We start from the raw sequence: 11,466 nt of genomic DNA, 5'->3' as shown, positions 1-11,466 counted from the left end.
CTGAGCGACAAAATTACTCATGCATGTCAGCATTCTGTGTCCTTTAATAATGAGAAGAGTTTTATGGTTCTGTATACAAGGAAGTGGACAATAGTACTAACAGTAGGGTTACCATACCTCCTTGTAGACAGGGCTTGTGGTTTCAGTGTTCAAATGTAAGAGCTTAAATACTTCAAGACACGAGAACCGTCAACATTTTGTCTAAACTGCGTTGATCGGACCGGGCCGTATTTAAGAGATAGCTTTTATTAAACAAGCAGTGCGTAGCCCCGAGTGCAAAGCCAAGGTCCGAAAAATCATTATGATTCCCTTTAAAATACCTTTATAAGAACACCTTAAAAATGAGGCTGAAATTCTCATTTCTATTGTTAAGAACCTGTACTATATAAGCGGGTATGCCTTAAGAGAGGTTCTAACCATTCAACATGCCTGGCACCATTTAAAATCTGACATGGCTTTGAGATCGGCTGAGATGATGCTGGAGTGGTCTCGGTCTCATGAAAAAGAGGACGTCTCGATGGCCATCATTAAAGTTAACGACTTGCTTCAGATTCTGGTCGGATTATCAGCACTCACGAAGCTTATACTCACCCGAAGTTTTTGTAAGGTTTCCCTGACAGATCTTCGGTCCGCCATTTCGATTCCCGTATGGAGAAAGGCACTTTGCCCAAGAAAAGGGGCCTGAAGGGGTAAAATGGAAACTGAGATTTGGGCAAATTTTCACTGGGAAAATGAGAATTGGGTCACTGGGACTGGGAATAACAATAGAACTGGGACTGGGTTTTGCAAAATCGGGAAACAATAGGCTGGGATTTGGGATTTGGGCTGGAAAGTGGGATTTTATACCCCCTTTAGGACCTCCAAGAACACAACACAATGGCCCCGGCCAGAGCTACGAACTCGGAACCGCTTGATCCGGAGTCCAGCGCACTTACCATTAGGCCACGACGTCTTTAATCCCTTCAGACAATGAAGCTCCATAAACTGAAGCAATTATAAATAGACAATAACATGTGTTTTCACGATGGTTGTAATTACCATTTAAAATAACGCTTTTTATGGCAGTATGTATCATTTTTTTGTCTTTTATCATCAGTTTGGTTGTATGTAAGATACGTCTCCCTTGCGTTCTTGAACGACCAAAATAGCCAGGACTTTGTCCCAAGCATGTCTCAGCCGATTTGCTTTTGTTTTCAAATTGCTTTTTTTGACCGTGTAAACCTATATAATACCCTGATCAATATGCCACCTTGAATGAAACAAATGAAAACAAACACATGGTTAAGGTTTAAGGGAGTAATCTCAGGAGTATTCAACAGGCCTTTGAATGAAGAGCTTCAAACATGTTCAGACAATGCGTCTGTATAATTTCCTCATCGATTCTTTAACCACAGTCACATCCATGACTCAACTTTAAGGTGCATTTACAGTATTTAATGTTTGTTTATGTTCTTAACTCTATATTAACTTATTCTTTTATAACATCCACTAAATTTTTGCAAACCATACTTTTTCTAACATTTTCATTACTGCACACAAAAAGACAAACTAATTTTGGAAAACGTTAAAGGCTTTTCAATATAAAAAGTACTAGTGGTAACCACAGGTTAGAAAGTGCGGGCCTTGACGCACTTAGAAAAGGTACTGGCACGAGAGTGCGTAATTTTAGATATAGATGGCAGTGTCGATAAATAAATGATTAAATGGACAAAAGACAATTATCCCGAGTAACGCGTCACGCAAGGAATGCATGTTTTTATCGTTTTGGGAAGTGTAATCGAGCACGCGGTGTGAATTGAGATGTGATTTTTCTCAGTCGGTAAACTCGCTATGTTGTGCTCACCTTTTATTAACGTGGCGCGATTAATGATAAATCACGCTTAATTGCCGCTAACCGGCCGCGAACCAGTCTGAGTTGTTTTTTGTCGGATTGACAGTTTGGTGAACTGTAGTCGAGCAAGCGGTGTGAATTGAGATGTGATTTCCCTCGGTCGATAAACTCGCTGTGTTGTCAGTGTTATAACGAATTTCTCGAGAATAACCGTTGTTGGAACCATTTGCTTTGCCGTGGTTTATGCGTAATACAATCAGAGCAAATTTTCACAAAAGCAACACCCGTAAAACAAGTCTGCAAATTGTATGCAATCTTCCATGTGACAGAAGCCAAGATCTTATGTGACAATCGTTCTTGGAGAACAGATTTTCTCTTCCGGTGATACGACAAACTGTCGTGATTGACACATTTTTCGCATTCCGATCGTTCTTAGTGGAAGAACAAAATTTTCAACTTCCGTTTTGCAGATAGTCTTTATAAACGTGGCGCGCACGCGTAATACGCAATCCACTGGTCACTGTCAAGATTAGGGTTGCGGGCCTCTCTTGGGCCCGCAAAAATAGTAAGTGTTAACTCTACCTTTTTCCAAAATAATCAGCGGAAACTCCTGCATACACTGTACATAATATCCACTTAACAGATAATTAACAATTATTAAAAATTAAACTGTTGCATGGGATAACGTATTTTTATTAGAGTTTTGATAACTAGAAAGCGTTTTCTAATGGAAAGCTACTTTTATGAAACAAGTAAAGAATCGCCCCTTTTTATTCATAAGCTACAAAAAAGTTCTTTGTTCTGAAATAGTTTGCGTTTGCACATAAGATCGCTCTCCCATGCATCTAACTCTTTCTTATGCAGATTTATTTTTTATATTGGCAGTGAACAGCAGTTTTGCTTTGTTTGCCACAACTCGTTGACGCAAAGTGCTCCTTACATGAAGTACCTTGTCCAAGTCTTGATCATTTTCTTACTTTCTATAAAAACCTTTCAGCCTTGAGCTTAAAACTGTAATTCTCCTTACTGGCTTTCATATATTACGTTCAGTATTACTTAGGAGGTAAATCAATATAATATCCTCTATATGAAGTTTTCTCTAAACTTACACTAAATTTTGGTCAATTGGGGGAAAAGGATTTAGACAAATCATTCACTTATGTTACAGCTGTTAAATTGTCATTTTACTCGCATCATGTTAATCATTCCTTTCCCTATACTTCCCATATTCAGACCACTTATCGATGACAATTTTAGTCAAGTTATTACTAAAGTACAAAATCTAACTTCCAGCCCTCTTTCAAAGCAACCAGTGATGCTCGAATAGTATCATCCAGCCATCCACCGAAACTATAGTAAGCTCTGTCCACCAAGAATACATCTTGCCCGGTCAGCGGTCGCTTGGCCCATTGTTGAATGACTGTTAAGTTGAAGCTGGCTCCAGGCTTCTGCAGAAACCTACGTCATTAAATAATATTGTTACACTCATTATATGAGCCAGAGGATTATTCAACCGAAACTGATAAGATTAGAGGCCGTCATTGAATGTTTAAAACTCAAATGTAACCGTCTGATTTATGACAATTGGTTTGAGTTTTGGCCATTTTATATATGTTATCATTTGTAAGATCTGAGCATAACACCACAGTTTTTCAAGTTTTCCGAAAGTTTTCTTACGTTGGGTTTTAAGTTATATTAACCATTTTAAACATGATCTATAGACTCACCGTCCATAGCCCTCGACCAACGAACTCGCAAGAATTATTGCCGTACAGTTATTGACGTTGATAAAATAAACTCTTTTATTTAATTTTTGGTTGATATACCTTCATACGTTAATCGCTCACAACTCCATTAGCAACAATGCATGGACACAAAAGCAGTTGATGAATTAATTGGTTTTATGCGGTAAAACGGCGTTGGCTAACACGATTATACGACACATAACGCCTTGCTTTAAATGATGTAATATTTTTTTTAAAACTAAACAAGAACTACAGCTCGAATTCCCAGTCGGCGAGGCGCGCTATAGTTTCCACCTCTGCACGTCTTCAGAAGTCAGTCAGATTATTTTTTTTCAGGTAATAAACACTTACCAGAATCCTTCCTCCCAATACTTGTACTTAGTCTCCAACGGATCTGGCACGTCGTCTCTTTGGAACTTGTACTTCAGAGCTCGTTTCAGTTCTTTGTCAACTTCGTTGGCTGATACCTGTAGGATCTTCCCCCACTTGTCGCTGCATCCTCCGTTATTAGCTATTGTATGCAGAGCAGCTTCTCCGTTAGGTCCCAGGCCCCTACAATAATGACAATAAACAGTCCATAATAGTAAGGAACAAACGGTATTAAGATGGTTTCCACCGAATATTCGAGCAATACAGGCAAAAATAAAGTTACCATAGAGATTTCATAGCATCGTAACAGTTTGAGTACAGCTAAAAAAATCCTATCAAAACTTGAGCTCTCAAGCTGACCCCGCCAGAGAAAAATGGATTTGATATTATCTACATTTCAGTTAAAATGGACGTTTCACGCCAGTTAAAAACAAAATGGCGCACGTTTGTACTGTCGTGAATTGTAATAAACGTCGTAAATTGTAATACCTGTCGTAAATTGTAATAACAGTTGTCGTGATTTGTAATAGCTGTCGTAAATTGTAATAACAGTTGTCGTAAATTGTAATAATGCACCTATCGCAAATTGTAATAACATGCTGTCGTAATTTGTAATACGCCGAGCTGTCGTAAATTGTAATAGCACATTGCCGTGATTTGTAATAACCAGTATTATCATATTTTATTTTGCCATTTAACTCTGTAAATCTGTTAATCTATTAACTGCAAGCATTTCACAGCGAAGGGAGTCAGTAAGAGGTTCCGGCATCTTTTTAAATAAAAATGTGCATTAGAGTGATTTCATTTAACCCGTGAAACACTATCTACCAGTCAGTGCACAATAGTCAAAAATAAATGGAATAAGTACCTAATAGTATCAAAAAGTGTACAACTATTTCACTGGTTTAGTGAAATCACTCTATTTTGATCAAAGGGACTATGCCATAAATTTTAGCCAGAATTAGGTATCGGAAATGACCATCAAATTCGGTGAAATATAATAATAGCCCCTAAAACAGTAAAGGAACATTTCAATAACGCAGCAAATACAAAAGAAGGTACGGATGGCCATAAGTGATAAAGATTGAATCTGATTGCAATATGGGTTTTTGAAATATTATTGGGCTGAACAGTTTTCAAAGTTATTCTCGTTTGCTTGTAACTGTAAATTATAACGCCTGGGAGACAAATTTGGTTGCAATGAAAAGAAGCTATGGTTTTGTCATTTGGATGCATAGGAGTAATTGCTTTGCAAACATAAAAGTTTCATAGTAAGTATTTGGCAAAACTTAAAAAATAAACTTAACTCAGCCGCGACACAGTCCCTTTAAAGAAGGAAACAAACCAAAGGAAAATAGAAAAGGCAGTGACTTTACACTAGACAATCATTCAAAAAAGAAGATAATATTTGAAATAAGACCCATTATCCACCTTAAGAAATAAAGACCAATGACTTGTTAAGGACCGACTAGAGAAATCACAATGAAAACTCACGTTTCCCTTTATGTGCTTTGCTGCAAATTTGTTCCGGTGAGAAGATTAATAATGTTGGATAGCCCTCATGACGATATCAAGCAGTAAAATAAATTTATGCCACGCGCTCGTTAACTGTTATTCCTTATAGATAACGAAAATGAGATTTCTCAATGATTGATTTCCTAATTCTCATTTCAGGGCTGTAACTAGCAAGAGGCAAGACGAGGCACTTGCCTCGTCTAAATTTACCCAAAATTAGAAACAAAATATTTTTATCAAGAAATAACTCATGAAAAATGTCTCTGAAAGAGATTCATAGCTTCTAGATTTCAAATTTTTTTCTGTAGGGTATGCCCCACCTGACCCACTTGCAAGATCTTGCCTCGTCTATGACAAAGGTCTGCTTACGGACCTGCATTTTATAGAATTATTACAAAACACGGCAATGTGCTATTACAATTTACGACAGCTCGGCGTATTACAAATTACGACAGCATGTTATTACAATTTGCGATAGGTGCATTATTACAATTTACGACAACTGTTATTACAATTTACGACAGCTATTACAAATCACGACAACTGTTATTACAATTTACGACAGCTATTACAATTCACGACGTTATTACAATTCACGACAGTACACACGTTTAAAACATTTTTACGAGGTTTGACTTTAATGTTCTTGGGAATGCTTAAGAGTTTAATCACGGGGTCAATAAGGCAAATCAATTTCAGTGAGATGTTTCAAATAGCATATAAAATTTTACTGTTCGATGAGTAGATTTTTGGTAATTAATTTTTGCACTTATTGCTTGAACTTTCAACGGAGTTGAGTTCAAGTTTGTTTCAGGGGTGGGCGCGCGGAAACTCTTGGGAAATTGGTGGTGACTGATGCGTTTTTTTCTCGTGTTATAAAGCTCATTTTGATTGCAATGTGACGTATGTAATGCTGAAACTTTGTTAACAATTATCCTCTGACACCCGGGAAGGGTTTGTCAGTGCGGTACGAAGGAAAAAATCGTTCCGCCTTGACATACTGGCTCAAGGTATTGGGGATGGGTATTAATGAATCAACCTGGAAAAACGACAGAAAATTGCACTAAGTTAGCAAACGTCGGATCCGTACTAAACGCCGGCTTTAAATAAACGCCGTATCCACCAAGTCAAGTTTGTAATAAAGCCCGGGGGCGTTATATTGAGAAAATACGGTATCATCATTTCATTTCAAAAACATTTATTAAGGATAATACTGAAGTTAAAATTCAACCCAGAACGAGCACTTACTCATAAGGCATGGTAATCCCAAGGCAGTTGCTACTGGATATGAATTTGTCCAAAGGCTTCAAAGTGTTATTCTTCTGGACAGCGGTTGAGTCATTCCACCATGCTCTTTCATACACCGCTGCTCCACTGAATGCTGGCACGCTTACGATAGACTTAAAGATCTCGTGATCTGTGATGCCTCGAATGACGTCACCTGTTATCTTCTTTACAGCTTTCGGTCCAGCTGTGATCACAGTTTGGTTGGCATTCACAGTGAAGTTGGTGGTTCGAAGGACAAACTTATCCCCTCTTCTTTCAATAGAGTTTACTGTCTCTTTGAGGTAGATTTTTCCACCTCGACTTTGTACTTCTTGTGCAAGGTGTGTAATAAGCTCAGACATTCCTTTCTTAGGCCTTCGGTCATCTTGGCTTTCAGATATGACAAGAATTTTTTTCTCTAGATATTCTCTATAACTGAGTGGGTTTATGGCTTGCATGTAGTCATTGTCACCTTGAAACCCATAAGTGTCTTCCATCAGCTTGGCTCCCTCAGGTGACAGTTCATATGATAAAAACGTTCCCGCTGTGGAGAACTGACTGTAATTTCTAGCGTCGTCAAAAATGAACTCAGCGATTCTCTCAAGTGTGTTATTATTCATGGGAGCACGATTCAATAAAGTTGGAAAGGCCTTTGGCTTCAGATAATCGCAACTGTCAGCATACACACAACGAGCTTTAACACGATGAGTTTTTGTGACCCAGGGATCAGTCTGGATAGAAAGATGTCTAACGAGATCTCTAAAAGTATAAAAAGAATTTCGAAATTAAAGTTTTGCGAGCACTTGTCAAAATGAAGTAGCGTCAAACTGAAAGTAAATAATTAACGTTTACTCCCCGGGGGTACTCCCTACAATGGCCTATACGGGGAGGCTCCGCCCGAAAGGGGTACCTTTTTCAGGCTTCAGGTATATAAAAGGGTAGGGATTTCACAATTTTAGGTATACGAAAGGGTATGGAAATTTGTCATTTAGGTTTTTGAAAGGGCCTTTGATTAAAATATTTCGAACAGATGCAATTTATGGCTGTATTATTTCAATTTATTAAGCGCTACTTGAAAATGACAAGGAAACGTCATGTTTTAAGTCTATACCATGACTTTCAGGTATATGAAAGGGGTACTTTTTTCATTAAAAGGTATACGAAAGGGGTACAATTTCTGTCAAAATGGTGTATAAAAGGGTAAGGGGTAAGAGCTTGGGGCGGAGCCTCCCCTTTAATACAAAACGGGTTTACTCTTTGTCATAGTCATAAACTGACACTTACTGTTCGTTGTCATTGTAACCGTAAATATTCCATTCGCCAAGTCCTGGAAAAGAAAAACGTCGAAAAAGTTCACGAGACGGATGTAATTGACACTGACTAGTTTTACAGTTTAACAGGACGATTAAGTGAGTGAGCGAGTTTAAAAGGGTGAGTGAAAACGCTTTACGCGATTAATGTTAACCATTCAAAGTAAAACAGTCATGAAAATGATTACTTTATTTAATACATGATGATCTGGAATTATCTTGAACTTACCTACTAGCAAATCTGGCGCTTGGGTAAAATTGAAATCAAAGATTTTTCCTCCAAGATGATCTTCTCTCTCAAACACGCAAACGCCTGTTTCGTTTGTTTCCTTTTTTGATTGAAGAAGTGCATACGCCGTAAGCAGACCGCCAGTTCCTAAGAATCAAGTTAAAACTACCAAGTTTAATAACAATTAAAGGAAGCACAAATTTCCATGAAAACGTCTAATTTTTCTATTTTATTATTATTATTATTTTTTTTTTTTTGGGGGGGGGGGGGGGATGGGCGCAGGAGGCTGACATGGATGTTTTTCCTTTTTTACAGAATTAAGAAAGAAAATGTTTCTCAGAGAAAATATGTTTTTATTTTTTCTAATTCTTTAGGCATTGGTGGAAATCATTGCGCATGTACGTGTACACTTCAATGTGACTGTCAGCAGGTCGTTTGTTCCGCACATTTTGAAATCATATCTCTTAAGGTCTCCGCACACGTGGGGACAAGGCGCAGGGACATGTCGCAGCAACATGTAGCAGCGACAAAATCATGTGTTGTTCACACTGCGGGGACATGAAGCAGAAACGTGTAACGGGAACATGTAGCAGATACAAAATCAAAATGTGTACACACACAAGTAACTGTAGCGGGGACATGCCCCAGGAACATGTAGAAGCGACACGTCCCCTCGTGTGTGCGGATAATTTTTGGCACGTGCAACACGAATTCCTGCCACTTTTTGTCCCTGCGACATGTTGCACGAAGTTCAACGAGTTGAATTCCGTGCAAAATGTCGCAGGGACAAAACAGCTTCAAAGTTCGTGTTGCGCGTGCCAAAAATAATCAGCACACACAAAGGGACGTGCTGCTGCGACATGTCCCTGGAACATGTCCCCGCTACATTTTCTTGCGTGTGTACACATTGTGATTTTGTTTTTGCTACATGTCCCCGCTCACGTCCCCTCAGTGTGAACAACCCATGATTTTGTCGCTGCTACATGTCGCTGCGACGTGTTCCTGCGTCTTGTCCCCACGAGTGCGGAGACCTTTAGTCGTCCTTTTGGAATTCAACAGCTGAACGTAAAATCACAATTTTGGACAATGCCCGTTTCTGATGGTTGAACATGGTTCAAGCCGTGCTTAGAACGCAGCCTTCAGGCGAAACTGATTAGACTACTCGTTTGGAGCGCATTTAAAATAATTTTACAATCGGAAGGACCCATGCATGTGGTTCAAGTTCGCCTGTGACATTTTTACCTCCTCCGACTATAACCACACCGCACTCTAAGGCATTTTTGTCACTAGGGGCGGTGGTTGGGGGCGGCTTTGTCGTTGGCGGTGCAGTAGTCGTTGGTGCTTCAGTGGTTGCTGGTGGTTTAGTTGTAGGACCTGCTGTGGTTTGACCAGTTGTCTGCGGAGTAGTAGCTGCACTTGGGGAGGTGGTCGGAGGCGGCTGTGTGTTCGCTGGTGCAGTAGTGGTTGGCGCTTCAGTGGTTGGTGCTTCAGTAGTTGGTGCTTCAGTGGTTGCTGGTGGTTTAGTTGTAGGACCTGGTGTGGTTTGACCAGTTGTCTGTGGTGGAGTAGTAGCTGCACCTGACAGTTTTGCAGTTGTTTTTGGAACAGTGGTGGGCTCAGCACTAAATTGTGGTTCAGTTATTTTAACTGGCGTTGTTTCTTTAACGGAAGCAGTGGTTGTTTCTTTGGTATAAAATAAAATAAAAAGACACGGTGAGGATTAAAGCTATAAACTTGTGGGACCGTGTATTCCCGATCGAATTGGAATTTGGAAAACCGGAGAGCCCAGAGAAAAACCTACGGAGCAAGGACGAGAACCAACAACAAACTCACCCACATATGAGGCCAAAGCGGGGAATTGAACCCTAGTTGATGCTGTAGCCTCAGTTGCTCCCTCTTTAGTTCAGGTAGCAATGCTATTTGGTGCTTTTCTGGAGATTTCATCCCCAAACGCCGTATCAACAACTTGAATAGACTTTAGCATGACTCTCAATTAACACCCTTCGACGTCTGCATAATTCTTCATATCATACGAAAGACGAATTCAATAATTGTTTCATTATTCAATGCATTTTAATGAGTTCTTACTTTGGCGTAGAATATTCGCCAAACCGAGGCCTTTTCCTCCGCTGTTGCTTTATTTTGGATGTTTTTCTCGTGAAGATAAGCTTATCAAAGCTTAAAATCAAGTAACCCCCTCGAAAATCGACCTTTCTGTGTTTTCGCTATCTTTATCATTTATTTATTTTGTAAATGTTTTCGTCGTAATTTTCAAACCTCTTGACCATTTTCGAGCTTTCTGTCTCTGTACTATCAAAGCCTATGTTTTGACATCAATCGTCCAACAATTATTTCGTCAATCGTCTTAAAAGAAGCGTCTTCTAAATCCCCCCAGAAATAAAGAAATATTTTGAATGAATAACAACTGTATGCAGTTTGTCACGAGAATGGGACAAAAAAATAATTTTAACTCTTTTGGAATACGTGCAGACGAAATTAACAAAATTATCCAAGCTGTTTGACCTTAAATACATCTACGGGATTGAGTTGCACGTCGCTAACTTAATTGAAAATGCAGGCTACGTTACCTTTGGTAGCAGGCACATCTGTTGTAGTTTTCTTTGGGTATTTTAGCTCTGTATTCCCAGGTCCAAACATCGCAATTAAAAGCCCCAGTACTGCAATCAACACTGCTGCAATGAACAGGAACAGCAGCATTTGCCACACTGGTACTCGAAAAGTGCAGATCCTAGTTAAACAACGACAAGAAGACGAATTTCTGTTTTTGGAATGATGTGTTGTTGTCAAATCGGATTCATCGCTGACTGTAAAAGTTGCGGCGGGCTCGAACGTTCCTACCCTTGACATTTCCGGTTTGTGATTGTATGTTTTACGCGCAAATCAACGTTAACAGAACACCAACACCATCAGACTAACATGACTAAATAAGATTTCCGCATTTATTCTCGACTCTAGAGCATTTATCTTTCCCGCACGACTCACGGATGACGTCAGAAGCCTAAGCACTGGGTCAAGAATGTTCCGCGTTGTCTTATATGTGGTTAGTGCGCATGCACTGTGTTATCAACAGAAAAATGTATCAAATATTCGTGTATTAGGTTTTTTTGTTAGGTTTTTTACGATTGAGAAACTAAATAAGGCCAATACACTATGGAAACAACGCTGTCAATGCTGTTCAAA

The 11,466-nt window shown here is 39.2% G+C and overlaps 1 protein-coding gene across 1 annotated transcript; it reads right to left on the bottom strand.

Moving 5' to 3' along the window:
* Positions 1-2,508: 2,508 nt before the first annotated feature.
* Positions 2,509-11,466, bottom strand: LOC144638735 (uncharacterized). The gene is made up of 7 exons (XM_078497977.1): positions 10,854-11,466; positions 9,508-9,948; positions 8,266-8,412; positions 8,011-8,053; positions 6,709-7,485; positions 3,928-4,128; positions 2,509-3,289 (listed from the first exon to the last, which is right to left on the bottom strand). Exons 1-7 carry the CDS (start codon positions 11,131-11,133, stop codon positions 3,100-3,102), a joined length of 2,079 nt encoding a protein of 692 aa, XP_078354103.1. The 5' UTR covers positions 11,134-11,466; the 3' UTR covers positions 2,509-3,099.

Source organism: Oculina patagonica, chromosome 14, assembly GCF_052425735.1.
Source record: "Oculina patagonica isolate OP01 chromosome 14, crgOcupat, whole genome shotgun sequence".
Lineage (NCBI taxonomy): Eukaryota > Metazoa > Cnidaria > Anthozoa > Scleractinia > Oculinidae > Oculina > Oculina patagonica.
This window is presented reverse-complemented; position numbering and strand designations above follow the sequence as displayed.